The 21471-nt window shown below is 33.9% G+C and overlaps 1 protein-coding gene across 1 annotated transcript; it reads right to left on the bottom strand.

Annotated features, from left to right (window-relative positions):
- Positions 1-827: 827 nt before the first annotated feature.
- Positions 828-18858, bottom strand: LOC123539826 (uncharacterized). The gene is made up of 4 exons (XM_053528760.1): positions 17848-18858; positions 9970-11190; positions 1985-2246; positions 828-979 (listed from the first exon to the last, which is right to left on the bottom strand). The coding sequence occupies exons 1-4, from the start codon at positions 18856-18858 to the stop codon at positions 828-830; spliced, it is 2646 nt and encodes an 881-aa protein (XP_053384735.1).
- Between the last annotated feature and the right edge of the window lie 2613 nt (positions 18859-21471).

Raw genomic sequence — 21471 nt, 5'->3', positions numbered from 1 at the left:
TTGGAAGAAATGTCCTCTTTCTATTTTTGTACATTCGAACAGATCCTTCCAGCAATGTTTCGTCTAGAGGTTGAAACGGAACGTCTGTTTTACAGCACTCTCTGTTGCGAATTGAATCAGAATGAGTGCACTGAAACGACGACTCCTGTAAAACACAATTTTCATCGACAGTGTCTTTTTTTTTTGACAATTAACAACATTGCTTGATGTCTTGCAGTTTTTGTTTTGATCTTTGGAAATCTCGTGTTTATCATTTTTAGGTTGATCGAACAGATGCTGTTTCTCAGTTGTATTACCCTGAATCTGTTTGTCTTGTTCCGGCTTGATTGGGTCATAATTTACTGAGCAGTTTATGCCCGCGTTTGACATATCCCTTTTTGAGAAGAATGAAAACACTGTCGACTGTTTTAAACTAAATGCTTTATGTCTTTTATCTGATATCTTTTGGGGCATTTCAGAACATGTTCTCTTCTTGTTAAGGTTTGTTTCATTACTAGCCTCAACAAACGCACAGAAGTGGTTTGGAACAAACATAGTTCCTGTATTAGAGTCCAGGTTACCATCCCGAGTCAACATTATCACGAGAGGGGCATTATTTCTAGTGTCATTTGAGGATGGATTTCGCATTCTAATATGTCCATTAAATAATGGACGAATGTTGAATGATGTCTCAGGATAAGCTGAATATACAGGTCTATTTATCACATTGGGCAAGGTCAGTACTTGAAGCATAGACGACCATTTCCGGTTTCGCACATCATTTTAGCTTCTCTCTTGACACATGTAGAAAAATCTTCGTTGGCACTTTCATCAGAATGATTCGCCAACTAGAAACTGAATAAAAGTTCGATGTCCATACTAATGATATCTTTGTGGTTCCTGGCTTCTGTAAGGAGTGTGTGCTTGCCATAGAAATCGGCATGTAAGTACCGTTCACATGCAGACAAAATTCGTAGAACGGATGACAGAGATTCATCACCTGAAAACAGGAAAGGTTTGATGTGAAAAAATTTAAATCTACAATGGACTGTAGTTATCCGCAAAGTGGTCCAAACATAATGTCCGTTAGCATCCCCGCATCAGAAAGTAACTGTTTACGTATGATCACTAACTTTCCTCTTTTATAGCAATACTTTAACAACCATCAAGCTATAAAAAAATGACTCCAACCCTATAAACAAATTTGATTTAAACCCAATTACCTGTTATTTTTTTAGCTACGTGACAATTTTTCGAAAAGTAGCTGTAGATTATCAAGACATATATACCGATCAATTTCATGAAGTTCTGACTGAAAATTCAAACTACAGATACCTTTATTATAGGTGTTCCTACGATTGACCAGAGTGACCTACTTTTTGGTCCAATGGGGAATTCCTTCAAACTTGAATTGAATGTCATACAGATTAATATGCTGAATTAGTTTTATGAACCCTACCTGAATTACTTTTAACTTGCACATAGAGCTAAAAAGGCTTATATACTGTTAATCATTCATGTTGACTTTTTAATCAATTTTCATGAAGATAAAGCAAACACTGTGACCTCTATCGCGTAACAACCAAATTTTTGACAGACGACGGACATCTTGCAATCTCAATAGCTAACCTTTGTAAGTTAAAATAGCTTTAGTGTAAGTTTCAGTAATAATGAAAGAGAGAAACAACTAGCAGCTAGTGATGTTTTCTTTCTAGTTTTGTAAAATTCCCTGATGCCTTTGCTTTGTCCCCGGTTTTTCAAACTTGAATAATCGAATTGATTTACAATGTTATTTCTGTTAACAATGCGCGGTAAACTATATTATGACCTTGATGTCGGATGAAATATTCGACATTAGTTTTGTTTCAGGATCGATCTAGAATAGCAACTTTAGCAAAATGCATCTATAAGACGTTTTATATTCATAATAGAATGCTTGGCTTTCGTTAATATTTATAGATATAACGTTTTGAAGGTGTAACACACAAAGAAATGTTTGACATACCTTTTATGCATGTTGATACACAGTTGAAGAGACAATTTCCATCCCCTGTTGCTTTTATTGACCGAAGATTGGTATATGGGAGATCGGATGGTTTCAGTGCCTCAGCCAGTTGATCTTGTTCAATGTGTAGAAGGTCAGCCTTTGTTTTGTTACATGAGAGCACAAAAGGAATATATTTCCCCCACATGCGGAGAACATTGGGATTATCCCCTTCTTCTATGAAGCATTTCAGCAAATTTAAATCTGAGGTCGCATTTTTTCCCTGTAACAAATTAATAATACACATGGAAATAAAAAGACAATATCTATATACTTAGCATTACTTGCAATGCATAATACATACTACAAAAACATCAAGTGATCATTTTTTTAATATACAAGAACTGTTTTCTAAAACAGATATGCCCCCACATAGGCGCGACTGATAACACAACAAAAATAATTCATGGGCCGTAACTCCAAAGTGCTTTGGGCGACTGGGCTTGTTATCGACCTTGACCGAAACATTATGCCTACAAACAGTATCCTAAAGTTTGGTGAACATTAAATGAAAACTGTTCAAGTTAGAAAGCAGACAAGGCTAACAAGACAAATTTTCAATAACTCAAGGGCCGTAACTCAAACGTGTCTGGGGTAATTTAGCTAGTTATTGAACTTGGCCGAGATATTATGCCTATAAACATTACCATCAAGTTTGGTGAAGATCCGATGAAAAGTGTTCGAGTTAGAGAGCAGACAAAGCTGAAAAGGCAAATTTTCAATAATTCAAGGTCCGTAACTCCGAATTGCACGGACTGATTTGACCGTTTAACAAACTTGGTCGAGATATTATTCCTAAAATATTATCATAAAGTTTGGTGAAGGTCTGATGAAAATTGTTTGAATCAGAGATCGAACAAAATGCTGGTGTATGGACCGACCAATATTTGCAAACCAATATACACTGTCATTGTTTTCAAAATGGGGGGCGGGGAACATAGAACTATCAAAACTTTAAAAAAAAATATTGGTAGCGAGTGGTCGATACCTCTATTATAGGCGTTTGAATACGCGCTGAACTGCCTACAATAGAACTTAATCGGTCAAAATATGTATCGTTCTAATCAAGCGTGCCATTTCTTTTACAGTCTTCGGCTGAAGCCCTGGATATACAACCAAATAGCGCTACATTTGTCTAATTGTGATATAAAGATGTAGAAATATTATTTTCCTTGAATAGATAATGATAAATGGAAATATATAATGTTTACATGCGTAAAAATGCTAAATACTTACATCGTTTTTGCAGACGTCCAATATTTCGAAGAAACCGGAACTGAATGATGCGCTCGACATTATATTCTTTTAAAAAAAATATATAATCGAACAATCATCGGCGCGTACGAGGTTTCAATACTCACCTTACGAAATTAGACAAGCCAGAATGCAAGGAAATTTCAAATGCAAATCAGAATTCAGGTTGAAAAGAATTATAGGATACTAAATAAATGTTATATTAGACTACAAGTTATATCTCTTTTCCAAAATATTGGAGGGGCCAAACTATATTTCGCTCCCCCGCCTATCCTAGCTTTGGGGGGCCAGACCCCCCCCCCCCCCCCCCCCCCCCGGCCCCCGGCTCCTACGCCTATGTACATGATTTGATAAATTTAAGTAAAAATGAGTTCAATCAAACCGAGTCTGCTATTATTCTTCTTGGTTGCATTTTTTTGCTTCCAAAGGACCTTTTTACAATATTTAAGTGCCGTGTGGCGACTGTAAAATGTCTTTCCGCACTTGGATTCAGTGTTGTTATATTTTCTGGTCCTTTGGGACCATGGAGTCCATTTAACATATGTATAATAGAGTTCCGCTTAAGCTGGTGCTAGGAGGCGTGAAAGGTATTGCACATTTCATTACCTCTCAAGAACAGATGCAATCATATCGAGTCTGCTATAATTCTTCCTGGTTGCATTTTTTGCTTCCAAAGGATCTTTTTACAGATTCTATTATAAATCGGAGCTATGTATTAACGCCGTTTCATAATTTCTAATCAATAAATCGAAGCTTTGTTTGTGACTTTTGTCAATTTTAAATAGACTCACATTGTAAATAATTTCAAAATATAATTGTCATGAGAGCCGGATCAATAGAACGTTTTAAGCGTTTTTCGAACCACTACTTTACTAAAAGCCTTTCGACAGATCAAACGTCCACCGACTGAATTGACCAATACTGACCATTAGAAACGGAAGAGGTTTAAATGCCTTATTATTGTAGTGTTTATTTTTGTATATTCAAATAAGTTCCAGATTAAGATAGCATCTAGTTATTCTTATCATTTCCAACTATTTTCCATAATCGCACAGTTAACATGACTGAAACTTTTATACTTGATACAGCTGATGACAGTCATATTTGTAAGGGGACTGGCTTTCTTTTTAGCAGTTTGAGTAACAAAGTGTGTCTTGATGAATCAAGTAAATGAGAATCATTCAAGTAATTATTTTGTTATATTGGCATTCATTATATCTTTTGTATGGAAAGATAAAAAAAAACGTTTATTTTCGTGAAAAACCAACATTAGCGTTACGATATCAAAGATGACACTTTCCGCGAAACAGTAGGCGCAATATTACGTCATTTACAAAAAGGAAAAGATGGCAAAAATGACGCCTTTCAACATTTGACGCCAAAGTTTCAAAACGAACGATAAATTATATCTAGACGATAAAGATCACAACTTAGTCGACACGATTATATGATTTTCCATCGATTTTAACGACATTTTGAATAAAAACCAAGAACTTCATGTTTACTGAAAGTAAATTTACAACTGAACCTAATCCGGTCTGTTTACTATTTTAAAGATCAATGTTCAGACATCTATTTTGATTATTTTTTTTTTTGGAAAGAAAATCATATTTTTGTAGCAACCTACTTTTAAAACAAATGAAAATAATTGAATGCTACTTTTTGTGCGTCAATACGGGTATAAATCGCTCTAGATTTCTTGAATATAAGTTTCTAAGATGACCCAATATTGTTTATACAAAAGAAACGCACAAAATAGAGATAAATTCTTAATTAGTGTCCTTAAACATTAACACAAATCACTCGACACAGTGGACGTACAAGTCGCCTGTTAATAGTATCATATTACATGTAAATAAAACTATATCGTATACATTTAAGAAATTATTTATAGCCAAACCGTGTTATAACACTACTTATTCACAATGGGCGGTTTTATGTCGGGCGTAATACGCGCAGCCAGAGTCAATTACTTCAATAACAGCCAAAGTGTATAAATAGTGTGTAAAAACGGTTGTGCTATGAAATATTTCGTTTCTAATTTGTCTTTAATTGTAAAATTTAGATCAAATATGATAGAACTGTTTCTTCACGCATGTGTGGCACCAAATGGTAGGTCGTTACGCTCCTTTGTTTATACAGGCAATGGCCGTTCTATCAGATATCTCGTTTTAAAAATGTTTTAAAGTAAAATTTTTGATCAAATTGAAAGCGCTATTTCTCGGTGCATACACATGATACATGGCGCTGAATATTACATGACGGCTGTGATGATTCAAGCATTTAAGCATTGCTAATCACATTAGAATTATTGTAGGGATAATACACGTTTTTTTGTGTATTAACGTCTGCAGAAGCCCGCGGGATTGTTTGTGACCGAGACCGAAGGTAGAGGTCACAAACATATCCCAAGGGCTTCTGCAGATGTTAATACACGAAACAAACGTGTATTGTCGCTATTCTTGCATAAAAATATATTTCACGACGATTTATGTATTGTTTATGTATACATTTTTTATTTACCATTCCAGTTGTTCTTGGAAACGGTAAACATGTTTTAAATATCCGTATCCAGGGCCCGGAAATAAACAACGCTATCAAAAGCACCTCCTGAAGGTTTTTAAGCGGTTTTTTATCTCTCATTATTACAAACATAAAATTACCAATAATTGTTCATATCATTTCACAATTTGGTGGCCTCGATCACAATTTCAAGAATAATAACTTTGCATTCGAGTTATATTGAGTACGAACACGCAGTTGGAGTACGGATAAGTACGAACGTAGTGTCAAGTTTCCAAGCTGTTTATATAAATTCTTCGAGAAATTAGATAAAAACATACCGACTAATACTTACCAAAATCATAAATATAATACCTAAAAACGAACAATAGCACAAGTTACACGCGATACTTATTTATTCACAGTTATTTACAATAACTGAACAGACGCTTTGTAAAGGGAGTGAACTCTAAGAGAAGCTAGTGCGTACATTGATGGGGGCAGTACGTTTGGGGTTGGAAACATATATAGCTAAACATACTATGGATTACATTGTATCTATAATGCTACAAGATGAGGTTGTTAAGGAAGAAACAAGACGCAGATGCCAAATATCAGTGTGCGTAAAAATACATACATATATCCCTGGCAAAGCATTTCAAAAATAAAAGTCGGGTATTAACAGCACGTGAATTGCCTTGTTTGCACACGATTTTTCTCCCGTTAATACATGGGCGGATCCAGTGAAAAAAGTAGTTTTTATGCAAGAATAATATAAAATATCGTTTACCATCAACGTTCGGATATAAGTAAAAAGACATTCTTATTTATATATAATAATACTATATATTAATAACAATAATGAAAATAATGCAAAGTATTTATTACTTTAATCACCGAAGATAACATATTTGACTAAGTCAAACATACAGTCCTCAAGCATAATAATTTTAAAATTTTATTCTTAATGGGTGTAATCAAAAACATAAATATCGGTAGCATTTCATGAACATATTCTAACTTATTTGCATCAACCATATGTAGTAGTATGAGAACAATTTAATATCTAGGCAAAGTCAGACGCTAAATACATGTATATGACAAATGAGCCATTTAAGAATAAATATTTATATTCGCCCTATTCTTTTCAATTGAAACTTTTGACATTTATTTCGTATGAACAGCAAAAGGAAATGCGCGAAAGCTACGTCATCGTTGCTTAGTGGTAACAGACCGCTGTTTTGACAACGTCCGTGTATATTCAGGGAGAGCGTTTCCTAGATGACGTCGCAGTTGTTCCGTCTGCTGAACAGAATGACCGGGAAGCTGATTTTAATGTTAAATGCTACAAAATATATGCAATTCATAATATTATATAGTTTGCAAACAGAAAGGAAATATTATTTAAATATAAGAAATGAAACTGTTTCTTTTGGTGTTCATGCGAAATGAACGACAGAATGTTTAATATGCGAATCCTTCGCATTAACACCGAAAAAAATCATTTCATTTCTTAAATGATTGCTTATTTTTTTTGTTATCCTTGCACTTACACTCTGAAAACTTACATGCAATGAGTATATTAACAACATATATCAAGACAATTAAGAATGGTTTCAAAATTACGCAAGATCTGTATTTATAAGATTAATGCAAGACCATTCTATTAAAGAATTATCATTTGATTATAAGTTTATAACAAACTAAGTTAATTACTATACATATCACAAAATTCTATCATATTACGAATTTTATATTAAGAAAGAAAGAAACAAAAATCAATATAATGTGTAAAAACCACCAAGAAGCTGGCATAAATCAGGGCTTTTTAATGGCCTAAAACTGCCATAAAACTAGACAATTACATTAAAAAACTGTAAAGCCAAACCACCACCAATGTGTATCTAATAAGAAATGTTTTCAGAAAAACAAATATTATAATAGATCAGATCTGTTAGAAACTGATTAATACCAACCTCTCTTTAAAACGTATTTGTCTACAGTCTTTTCCATATTTTACATAGACAGAGCGCTCCACTATACGGCTATTTGACAGTAACATGGAAATAATTCCATGTATAACGACTCGGGCCACTGTTCGGCTATTTGACAGTTGCATGGAAATTATTCCAAATATAACGACTCGGTGACCTTGACCTTGGGTATAATGGGCCTAGCCCCTTCGTAAAACTTTAACCAAGAAAGCTCAAGCTGACGCCGGGACGAGTGGAATAGCACCCCTACTCTCCAAATAGTGGAGCTAAAAATCATGACTATTCCCGTAAGTAACAAGAGACTGTTAAATCTCAACTGTACAGCTACAGTTACTACATGTATAATTATTTAAAAATATACACATGCTAAAAGATAAAATAGAGTCTTTACAATGGAAAAATGTTACCACAGATTTCTTATCAGACTAATGATCATTACTAGTGTATATTAATCCATTTCTACAATATATATTTGCAGGATTTTGCTGTTACATGTATCATTCTTTGATAGAATAAGACCACTTGTTAATATCTGATACGTTACAGAAACTGTTCTCATAAGAAATAGCTTTCCTGAACAATTCATCTCAAATTGTATTATACGCTGGACAATACAGTATGGTTATTTTTAATCTTCTATACCTGAAAGACATAATGGACAGACTATGTCATTAACAGGTAACTTTTCATACCGATCTGTTTCCAAACGTGAAGGAGCCACACCACATCAGAATTTAGCAAGAGCTGACCTGTGTTTGTACGGCAAAATTGCAGATACATAGTTCTCAGTTTCAAAAACATTTTTTAAAATTTTTTATATTTAGTCCTAAGCTTATTCCCGCCAATGCCACTTGTTCCTTATTCGACATTAATAGTATTCACACGATTCTCAATATATTTGCTTAAACATGCATCTTTAAGCTTATTTATGCAATTAGACTTAGGCAAAGGAACATCTATGTTTACAAACTTATTACAATCATACTCATTTATGAAGGATGTCGCTTTATAATGCCAATTTTCTACAATATCCACTACTGATAACCGTACCTAAAACTTTTATAATTCACTCTATTTTCTTGCATATGTGAGTATTGAACCCAAAAATTTGAAACACATTTCATCTGTCTAACACAAACTGGTTCCCAACCCATGTCCCATTAATACAATACAAGTAGTGACTTACCATGCTAGTTGTGAACATAATCAAGTTCAAAGAAGACGAGAAACCAAAGTCAAATACTGCTTTCAGTACGGTGACAATACATGAATTGCAATATTTTAATAATGAATAAATGGAAAATATTTTGAACGGTATAACAAACAAAATAGTTTTAAATTTAGTCTGAAAATTGCATCGCAGAATGCAAATCGTACCGAATGATTGGGAGAATCATCTAAAAAAAAACCCTAAAACGTTTAAAATACATCTCACAGAAGCGACACTGTTGTTTTTTACAGTATCAGGGTTAATACATAAACGTCACTGATGTACCGGAACGGTATTGTTATATAATATATGAAATGTTTAATCTTCCTTATCATGCTTATTATTGTTGGAATATTTTAAATAAAAATCAACTAACAACTATCTTTAAAAAGCATTTTTTCATTCCTGTCAGATTTTAATTAAAAATATGAATCTAAAACCTCTGAAAATATTACCACTTTGAATATAACAAATAGTGCTCGAGATAATTTCGACACTGGCATTGCTGCAAATTCATGATATTACGAATTAAAAGTTGCAGGGTAAAATCGTTCATAATTAATTATGCCCCGCGTTATTCCCCTCTTTTTCGAAGAGGAATTCTCTTGATGCAATTGCTTTACCATATATGCTATAAAACATATAATTTTATAATCGCGGGGAACTAATTTTCGTGGATTTGGTGTTAGTTTCAATCAACAAAATTTAATACCAGTGAGAAAAAACATTTTCCAGTCTATTATCCCGATTTCTGCACGAAACAGCTGTATGGCCAAACCAAAATCACAATATTTCATTGCCACGAAATTAAACGATTTTGCAGTTTTTAAAATACCTTTTGATATGCTTTCTTAATCCTTTAGCTCAATACCAAACACTTGTGTAATGTCCTTGTCATCATATCAGTGTTTATACGTTATAGCTATGAAAACGACAAAGCTGGAAATAGAAAGCAAAGTGAAAACTATAAAAGCGATTCCGTCTACCATGTTGCTGATATCTTTCCACGAGACCTGAATATGTTCATTGACATTTTCATCCTTTTCTGAAATCAGTCTCACTAATCGTTTTTCAACACTATTGCATGAGACTCCTTCTACATTGTGCAAGGAATTTGCTGGTTTTTGGGAGTTTTGGGCGTCTGTCATAATTCCTGATTGGATTGGATTTGCCTCTTTTCGTCTGAAACATGTAATTCCATTTTCTGATTTCGAGCTTTTTCTTCCATTTTCGTTCGGATGAGTGTCAGATTTCGACCGTTTACAAGATAGAAACAGATACATAGACTGCAACAAGTTCGGGACGATGTCTGTTTCCTTTCTATTATATAATCGTAGATTCAGTATTGCGACAAGTGTCATTAGAGAGCTGATTACCATGTCAAACAGCAATTTGTACGAAATAACCGGAACTGGTTCAGAGCTTTTTGGGAGGTTGTCACTCACAATTGTCATGAATACAGCTATAGACAATAAAACTGTGATACAGTATGAAATTCTTTCACCAGATTCGGGTAAAAGTAAAAACACAAATGCATTTAGCAGGCTAAGAAAAGTTAAGGGAAGAATAACATTTACGATCACAAAGCCTGGTTTCCTCTCTAGGTAAATGCGAAAGTTCACATTCCTGCTTTTGAATGTACTTGTCTCAGATCTAACAAGTTTCCACGTTGAACCTTCAGTGTAATAGGATAAGTCGACTTGATCATGTTCTGATCTTATTTTTACCTGACCTTTATATCCCCATGCTTGAAATGTTAGGATGCATTCCTGCGAATCAAATGGGTAACTATACATATCAACAGAACAAGTACTTCTAAGAAGATCTCCTGGCCACCATGAAGCAAACCCAGTATGGTTAAAATGAACTCTTTGCCATTTCTTTCCAAGAGTATCTCTTCCTTCCGCAGCGTTTATAAGAATCAGTTCAGGTACCCAAACATCTTTGTATGATGTGATCACATATTCTACCCCGCCATAATCTTTAGGATTCCAGATCATATTTGCATCGTGCCATTGCATTGACAAAACTCCCATTACTGACAATATACCACGAATCTCATCAAGTTCTTGGATAGAAGCAATTTTAAGATTAGCATTTACCTGGACTGTGTCCAGTTGATTTTCCACTGGTCTCACGTTTTTGTTGTAATTTTTCATAATGTTTCGCAGTAGCACGTTTGTATCGTTTATTGAAGCACATTTGTCCTGTCCGATATACATAAAAATAAGCACAGCAGTGAAAATCACGTTATAGGGTCGCGTAATTTCCATTCTCGCCTAAAGTACAAATCTGGTATAATCATAAAATTCTGCGTGCATTTAATTATACACAAAAATGGTATGATCTAAACTTTAAACTTCAACAACAGCAATAAGAAAAATGGGAGGCAATTATCCATTATCGGTTTCTAAATAATTGTTTACATCTAGTTTGCGTTAAAAGCGTTTTGTTTAACTTTAAAGATTGTCCTCGTTTGAATACTATGGGCGGTTGCTAAGTGGCAATTAGGGATGTTACATTTTGTACTGTAAAGCAAGTAACGCAATATTTCTAATTACGACTGACTGACAGGTTTTAACAGTTTATGCAAACATCAAACCTAGGGGCTTCCATTTTTCGCTTAGTAAGTATTCTTCGACCGGATGCTACTACTTAAATGTTTTATTTCTATTGTTAGGAAACTGTATTGCCAACTGTGGCCAATTCGTGATACAGAAATCTTACAGACACTTTTGGATAGCTTTAGTGAGAAGCAAGAGGCAGTTAACCTTAAATCTTAATTCAATTAATACTGCTGTTTGTATCGAAAACGCTTAGCCCTTCCTTATCCGTCTTTCTTAAATCCCCATTATGTCTGGCTGCAAACACTACATCGAAGTGAAAGGGACCATTTTCGTATTGTAGTCCGCACACATATTTTGAATAAACGAGGTAAATGTATTTTAGAGGCTTTTATATTCTTCTGGTTCTTAATATCGCTTAAAGAAGAAATTATTCCTGCGCCCGTGTAATTGTTGTGCGAAATATATGAATTCTTGAATTGATTTTCCTAGCTCCGTGTAGACGGTCTGTCTGAAATAACCGAAGTCAGACGAAACCGAAACGGTCACCCATCTATTTAGATTCAGCTAAAAATTGCAAAAAAGTAATCGATGATGAGAAATTTTTGGCCACAGTTATTTTGTCCAGTCACATGCTTTGAAAAATATATATGTGTTTAAGGCCAGTCATTTGCAGACAATATAGGCAAATAGCGCAGTTTTTGCTATTTTTGCATCAAAATTTTATGTCCTGATACCGAACTTAGAATATGCATGGTAAGAAAAGCAGATTCCATTCAGTTTATAATTAATTTTGATATATCTCATACACACGATTAAATGTTAAAACATATCTCTTTGCCTGTACCTTGTTGCGTTACGCTTTCAAAAACCTCTGTTTCAGGAATGAAAAAAAATAATAACTTACTTGAAAAATTGCCTAACTACAGATAAGACCATTATATTATATTTTCATTTTAAACAAAAACTATTAAAGGATGTAAGTTTAGTATTCTAAGAAAAGGCTAGGATTAGCATATGTAAGAACTGTATCTAAGTTCACTTCTAAAAGATTATAATATCACTATGTAAGATTTACAAATTAATCACTTATCTTGCTTTATTATATACGTACATCTGTCTTCTCTCAAAAATGGGGCTTGTATTTCACAAGTAAATACGCACAGGCATACAAAAAGTCCGTATTGTACCTTCTGTATTGTATGTTACCGGACTACCTTCATTTAATATGCTTGACATAACTCAGTTATATAAATAGCACACGAAAAACTACACTCAGTTTTACGCTAACATTGATAAACATTGAAGATTTTGTTCAATAACAAAACAACAAACAAAAAGGTAGAGGTATATAATAGAAGGGTCATTATAACGGAAGCTAGGTCTGTGATTTTGTATTCGGCTCTAGTAGAGTTTGCCAATTCGAATGATACCCTGTTCTTAAACACCTGTTTTTCAGGTCATACATGCGACGATCTGAATACACAAGGTGCTCGGCCGAAAATTATTTAGTATTATTACGCTTACTTTTTGGGAGATAGTGTTACGCTCGAAATATGTGAACATTAGTGAAACTTCAGGTGGTTGAACATACCTCTACGAAGAGTACAATAATGTAGAAGCCGTAGGAAATAACTGAGGCTGATCGGATTTGCTTGTTCTAAACCAAAGAAATAAACAGCTTTGTTTGCTGCTTAATTATAGCTTATTATTCTAAGAATCCCGCAGAAACGGTTAGTGATCAGTAACAAAAATCAGCCATAATAGACAAAATAAAATCTTAAGACATTTCACTATTATGTTCGAACTATGTGATGACCAAAACTGTCGGCGAAATGAAGTAATGTAGTGAAGCAGGTCTTACAATGCCATGTGAGTACAATACATATGCTAATATGTCTGCAAAGTCTGGAAGTCATATTTGAGACATTTAACAAGAAAAATGTTGTTTTTAAAAGAACTGATAAAGTAAACGAGTCTGGGATAGATAAATTATCTTAAGATCACACTTGATGAGAAATTACATAGAAATGTCTGTTACTTTGTAATAAAATTACAGATAATCTTAAAACCAATTTCAGTAAAGTAGGTCTCAATACCCTGGAGTAGTGCATTATACTTGATATGGAAATTTCTCCACCAAGAACAAATTAAATAAAAAGTTCATTTTTTAGATCTAAGTTACTTTGTAAAGAGTTCTCTTAATGTCTTTGAGATTTACAAGTAAGGGCTATAATAACCCCATAAGTTTATTGCCATTTTGCATTTTTTTGGTCAATTATTCGTACATTTGTTTGTGACATCTTTTGTTTTTATTGGCAATGGACACAAATTGTAATTCATTATAACATTTCCTTGCCGTGAATGCCTGATCAATTGACCGTTTTAGAGGTCTTTCAAATTACTAATTTACTGAAAGTATTTCTACAAACGGCCTACAATAGATCTGCAGTCCGCTAAATGTAACCATTTGCCCAATACAGAAAACAAAAGAATTTTAAAAGCCTTATTGTTCATTCCATTTAGAGATTCAGACCACTGTTTACTACTGAAAATCATTACTCCTCTCTGTGTCATTTTCATCTGATTTGCCATCATCGTTCTGTTAACATTGGAAAAATAAATACCAATTTTTGTATCATATCTACGATTTCTTGTTGACATTTATATTTGCAAGGGACATTATTTCTTTTGAACATTTTGAGAAACAAAACATGTCTGAACGTATCAAAAGAATTTTAGGCTAAATAAGAACCATTTAATTGTTTGTTTCATTATTGTGACATGATATGAGTAAAACTTTTCAAAGTATATGGCTATTGCGTAATCTAGGTAAAACAAAAACTGGCCTAACATACCTATGTCACCTAGTATATACATTCACCCTTCCGTAAATCTGGGCAGATTCTTTTCAATTTCGGTACCGTTAGTCAGCCAACTTTTACGGGTATATCTGTCAACTTCTACGGTATTTTACGGATTGAATTTAAAGATCAAACGTATATCTGCACACTTCTACGGTATGAAAATTGCTGCAAGAAAAGAAAAAGAAACTTCGCGCCAAACAAAGCAGGGTACATAATTATAAATGCATGTATTATTATAGGAGATAATATAACGATACTGGTGTCTTTGTTGTATACTTAGGCAAACAGACAGTCTGATGAGATTTCGTGATGTTGGGGTAAAGCATTGCCTTTGTAGTGTGAGCAGGACTTTTATTGTTGTATTTAGTGACCTAATCATTTATTGGTCATGACACATATGCGAAATTGACCTCTAAGTTTCGGTATATGGAATGAAATGTATTGCATACACAAGGTTGAGTTTAAATTCAGACTTCTGTAGTTGTTTATCCGAAATGACTGATTTTCAAACTTAGCTCAGATGTTATCAAGACTATTATTCTGATTAAAAAAAACAAAATGTTATCCCCCCCCCCCCCCCCCACACACACACACACTCCCCTAGGGGTGTAAAATTCACAGTTTAAAAGGAACAAGAAAGTTATAACATGCGTGTTATATGTTGAATATTACGTTGGTATATTTACTTAGAGGAGCGTATTGTTATTGTTGTTGTTTTCTTCATCACCTCCTTAGGAGATCAGCCTCTGAATACGCAGCAATGAATATTGACTAAACAGTTCAGTACTATAAGCACATTTACCACTATATACAGTCATAGACTGATCGCCTGGTATTTTAGAAGGAAAAACAGTCAATGTTGTGCAATCAGCCACCTCTGAACAAAGACTATGTTCTGATATAGCTTCAGATCAGCCTGAAAGAAAGCTATATTTTGATATAGAGCAAGTATACTTTAAAATGCAAGTCACCATGGGTCAAACAAGAACACATTACTCCTTGTTCAAAGTCAGTTTTTGCGATTGACATCTATGAAAAAAGTTTGACTATATTTATGCATATCGAACAATAAACACATAAATACTTAAAGAATAATCAAAATATAAAACTAAAACATATAAGACACTTTTTTATGGATGTTTGATCCAGACGTACGTTTTGTGAAATACGTTTTGTATTTATTACCGAAAGAAGAATGGGCATAGCCATGCCTACATTAGCCTTGTACCTTTAAGGAGTTACAGAGTGAGTAAACATAAAAACAACGACAAAGCAACAACACGATACAAAACACACAACAATCTTTAGCAAATGAACAACAATCCTTAACAATAAAAGGCTTATGTGTTTTTATTACAGCTAAACGGAACAATTTTGGTTTCTTTTTATCAGATGAAAAAATATCTGTTAACATCTATTTTGTCTTTAAATAACAAATATTGAAAATAAAAGACTTGTCATTACATATGGATCGTGTATTGACTCGATTTGGGGATAAGATTTTAAACTACATATAGACCATTTTTAGAATTTGGCTCTGTGAAAATTACTTATATTTAGAAAATATCCTATCAATACATATTCTAATTACTATATTAATTATTATTATCATTATGATTTTAAAAACTTTATTGAACAAGGTTAAAATGTAATAACCAGCTTAACATAAGACCCTTAAACATAATAATTTTTACATTCTATCCTAAGTATGTAACATAGAATTGGAAGTGAAGACTTTTATTAAATTACGTATTACGAACAGCACAATTCTTAGTGAAGAAAGTATGTAGTTATATGATTATTCAAAATCAAAGCAACATCAGAAGCTAAATATATGATATACCATCGATTAAAGAACAAATGTTGTTGTTGATTTTTGTTCTTTTATGTGTAATCCGTGCACTAAAACCGTAAAAAAATCTTGTGAGAAAATTACAAAAATGCGGTGGATTACATTTGAAAAGCTATTTAATTAAGAGAGATTATTCTGGTTCCTCCACGATCATGAAAAGCGATACGTACTTAGTAAAGCCAAACAACATATACAACACTTTACAATTTTATGAAAATGTACATAATTAACACATTATTAACAATATATATGTATATACCACAACTATTTTGAAATACAATCAAGCACATCAAACCAGACGAAAAAGGAGTATAACAGTATCAATTTACATTATAATCGAGAAATAATTGATTGAGAAATGGTTTGTACAGTACAAAAGGCATAGTGGTTTGCTTACAGAGAGTATCACAGAAGGCTAACCTTTCTGCATGATTGGGTCAATCACCACCTTAACAGCCCGGACGGCATCCAGAAGAGACTGGTGTTTGTCAAAATATCTACCAGTTATTAAAAACAATTTAAAATTTCTTACGAAATTTATTCAAAATATGAATTATTGTATGTAACAGTCTTTAATCCACTCAATGGACTTCTTTAATGGTGTTTTAGAGATTTCCGATACTGGCATTTCTGGAAAATCATAGTTCGAATTAAAAGTAGTAGGGTAAAAATAATACATATCCCTAATATCAAAAAATTGTTCAAAACAACTTTTTCTCCGTTTTTTTTATGATTTCATGAAGCTTTATGTTCTTGACACAATTACTCTTATACCAAATATACTGCAAAGTCATCTTTATTCGTTGGGAATTTAATTTCGAGGACTTCGTTGTAGTCTCAATATACGAAATTTATCCCAATGCCCGCCCGCTTAGCTCAGTAGGTAGAGCGTTGGTCTACGGATCGCGGGGTCGTGAGTTCGATCCTCGAGCGGGGCGTATGTTCTCCGTGACTATTTGATAAACGACATTGTGTCTGAAATCATTAGTCCTCCATCTCTGATGATTCATGTGTGGAAGTTGGCAGTTACTTGCGGAGAACAGGTTTGTACTGGTACAGAATCCAGGAACATTGGTTAGGTAAGCTGCCCGCCGTTATATGACTGAAATACCGTTGAAAAACGGCGTTAAACCCAAAACAAACAAACAAACAGTGAAGAAATACATATCCCAATATCTAACCTACAAACTTTGAAATCTCTGAAATCATATCCGCACGAAATAGCCGTTTTTCGTAAAATCAGAAACTTTCATACCGACAAAATTAAACGACTTTCTAATAACATATATTGCCGTTAAATACATATATTAATTTGAAGCTACTGACACAGAATCACGACATTATCATGCTTAATATCTTCAGTCATCACATTGAGTTAATATTTATGCATGATTTTGCCTTTACTATTTTACAGTTTTCAAATTACCCGCTAAGATTTTGTAGGCTTTCTATTTACTTTATCGCAATAATAAATATAATGTCTTTTTCACCATATTATTACTGATTATACGTTATTACCATGAAAACAACAAAGCTGCAAATAGAGAGCAAAGTGAAAACTATAAAAGCAATTCCATCTACCATGTTGCTGATATTTTTCCATGAGACCTGCAAATGTTCATCGCCGTTTTCTTCCCCTTCTGAAATCAGTTTCACTAACCTTTCTTCAATACATTTGCATGGGACTCCTTTTAAATGGAGCGTGAAAACGGACGATTTTCTGGAGTTGCTTGCGTCTGACATCGTTTCTGTTTGCATTTGATTTTCCCCTTTTGGTCTGATACATATACCTTCTGCTTCCAACTTCTTCTTTCCATTTTTCATGTCTTCAGCATTATCTGCTTTCGCATGATTTTTATGTTTTTGCCGTTTACAGGATAGAAACAGATACAAAGACTGCAACACGTTCGGGACAACTTCTGTATCCTTTTTATTGTACAATCTTAGGTTTAGTATAGTAACAAGTGTGATTAGAGAGCTGATCACCATGTCAGACATCAGTTTGTACGAAATAAGTGGAACTGGTTCCGAGCTTTTTGGGAGAGTGTCACTTACAATTGTCATAAATACGGCAATAGACAATAAAACTGTGATACAGTATGAAATTCTTTCACCAGATTCGGGTAAGAGCAGAAACACGAATGCATTCAGCAGGCTTAGAAAAGTTAGGGGAAGAATAATATTTACTATCACAAAGCCTGGTTTCCTCTCTAGGTAAATGTGAAAGTCTATTTGCTTGCCTCCGAATGTACTTGTCCTTGATTTAGTAAGTTTCCACGTTGAACTTTCAGTGTAATAGCTCAAGTCGACTTGATCATTTCCTGAACTTATTTTCACCTGGTCAGTAGGATATCCCCATGTGCTAAACCCTAAGATGCACTCTTGAGTATCAAATGGGTAACTGTACACATCCAAAGCACAAGTACTTTTAATAAGATCGCCGGGCCACCATGAGGCAAATCCAGTGTGGTTAAAGTTAACTCTTTGCCATTTCTTACCAAGAGTATCTGTCTCTTCCGCAGGGTTTACAAGTATCAGTTCAGGAACCCAAACGTCTTTATATGATGTCATCACATACTCTACCCCCACCATAATCTTTAGGATCCCACATCATATTTGCATCATGCCATGTCATTACCAAAATTCCCATCATCAAAAATATTCCACGAATTTCATCAAGTTCTTGTATTGAAATAATTGAGAGGGAAGCATTTACATGAACTGCGTTATTCTGATTATCCACTGGTCTCACATTTTTATTGTATTCTTTCATAACATTTCGCAGTAAGACATCTGTGTCGTTTATTGAAGCACAGTCGTCTTGTCCAACATACATAAAAAGAAGCACAGCAGTATAGATCATGTTTAAGTTATATTTAATTCCCATTGTAATAAACTAAAAATTAAAGTATCCATTTCATTTCAAAAAATGTCATTCTCTTTCCATTTGTATTGACTGTCGCTGTTTCTATTATTAAACTCTGTAAAGAGGTCCTTTTGAAACAGAGAACGCAACCAAATTTCGGTTTGATCTTTTCATGAGAGATAAAGGTTATGCACTTTTCATCACACTATATCATACAAGTACCATTACGTTTTTATAATAATAATCAATAAATGACATGATCCATTAGTGCTTCACAATTACTGACAAAATTATCAGCGCCAGTAACACTGAAAAACTATCGCACGCAATTATCCGCCGCCGGTCTTTCAATATTAATCCAATGTATGTTGAAAGCGTTTTGTTTACTTGCTGTTAAAACCGGGCAACTTGGAAATTACATTTCGCTTTTAAGATGTGTTTACCGAATCATTAATGTTGTGAAGATGCGAACACAGGACATTCTGAAATTATGAGGACAAATGAATATCTGTTATCTCTCTCAGATTATGACATGTTTTAATGTAAACTGACACAGTATTGGATATTCATTTCAATTAAAAAGACAACAATCAGGAGTTAATTTCTTGCGATGACATTTAAAACTAGATAGCTAGTTCATCTGTCCGTCCACTAATGCAGTATCTACCAACGGCCACAAGGGACGAACACTAAAAAAGTGTTCTACTTGTTTTTCAGTATTTTCAAATGTTCAAATGAGATTTTTTCTATATCAGTAACGGTCAAGTGTTATTGTGCGTCTGTTCGCATTCCAAAATGCCTTTTCTTCTACTCGTGTCTTTTTAAATATGAATATTTTTCAGTAGATGATTCTCCTTCTCTCTTGTCGTGATTGATTATTTAAATTCTAGATTTCGAGCTTTTAGACAATAACATACTATACATAATCATAACCAAGTCTTTGCAGACACGACTGCCGTGTCAAGCGTCAATTTAGGATTTATTGAAATATTATGGTACTCCCTATCTACCTTGACAATCTACAGGACAAACGTTGATTTTTTTAATTCCAATAGTATCGATCAAAACTTTGTACTCTGAAATATATTAAATAAAAGGCATTTTCAACGTTTCATTTCTGGACACCTAAATGGATTTCCTTTGTCCGATATATTTGTACTCATTAGTAATCAAAATATTGGGAAAAAATGTAAAAGCTAGCTTCTATACAATATTTTTTTTGTCATTTAAGTGACACGTAAAGCAATAAATTGCATCTCCAGGGGACTATCCAATCAAAATTTAAATAGAAATAATCATTTGATAATGACAACAATCATTGTCAAACCAACACATAGCTTTTAATTTATTTGGTCGAGTTTGACTACACATCAATACAATTATAGGTAATTTTGTGATTTGCAAGCTTTTAACGATGGAGAAAGAACTACAGTACACCTACGAGCATTATTTTAGGCACGAGCGTGCGCCTGGAACCACCGACCTTCCGCAAGCCAACTAGCACAAGCTTTCACACAACCCAAAGCAAGACTTTGACCAACAACGTTAAGGAGCAAGCAATTCGAAGTCAGTAACATTGACGACTGGTCAACATTCTCTTATTTATCATTACATAAAGTTGCATATAACTGTAACATCAATACACTCAAAACCCAAAAGACCGTGTTTACCCTATCATTCATTGAACAGGCTCTTGGACAATGAACTAGATGGGCATCTACTGCTGCATTTAAATCAGAGGACTGTAGTTTTGTAATAAGAAAGTTTTACCTTATTAAGCAGGCTCAAATGAAAAACACTGTTCAGTATCTTAACCAGAATAGTGTTGCAGTCTTTTTGTTACTTAATTTCCCCACGGCGTTTGGTTTTAAAGAAAGCAAATACCATACACAATCTGAAAATCACTTAGAAATCACAGACATAGTGCAGTTCATGGATGTCGTCTTACAAAGAGAACACTAGTAGACGGTATGCGATAATGACAAGTTATGGGTACATGTGCTGCTAAGATACTGTGTAGCAATGCGATATATTTGGTCAAAGGAGTAATATGATATGCAATATATTCGTTGATTTCATATGCATACGTCAGTATATAAACCAAAAAATGTTTGTTTTAACTAGGAGAAACATTCTGTTTTAAGTGTTGTAATATTTTCAGGTCTCTTGGGATTATGGAGTCTAGTCTGTATCTTTGTAATAGAATTCCATTTGCGCCAGACACAGTCAAACCAAGTCTGCATTTATTTTGTAAAGTTGCATTTTATGCTTCTAAAGGATCTTCCTATACATTTTGTTGCCTTGTCATACCGTCTCATAGATGTATCACAAAATGCTAT

Source organism: Mercenaria mercenaria, chromosome 17 (genome assembly GCF_021730395.1).
Source record: "Mercenaria mercenaria strain notata chromosome 17, MADL_Memer_1, whole genome shotgun sequence".
In the NCBI taxonomy this organism is placed as follows: Eukaryota; Metazoa; Mollusca; class Bivalvia; order Venerida; family Veneridae; genus Mercenaria; species Mercenaria mercenaria.
The sequence above is the reverse complement of the archived record's forward strand: the minus strand, read 5'-3'. Positions and strand labels throughout refer to the sequence as shown.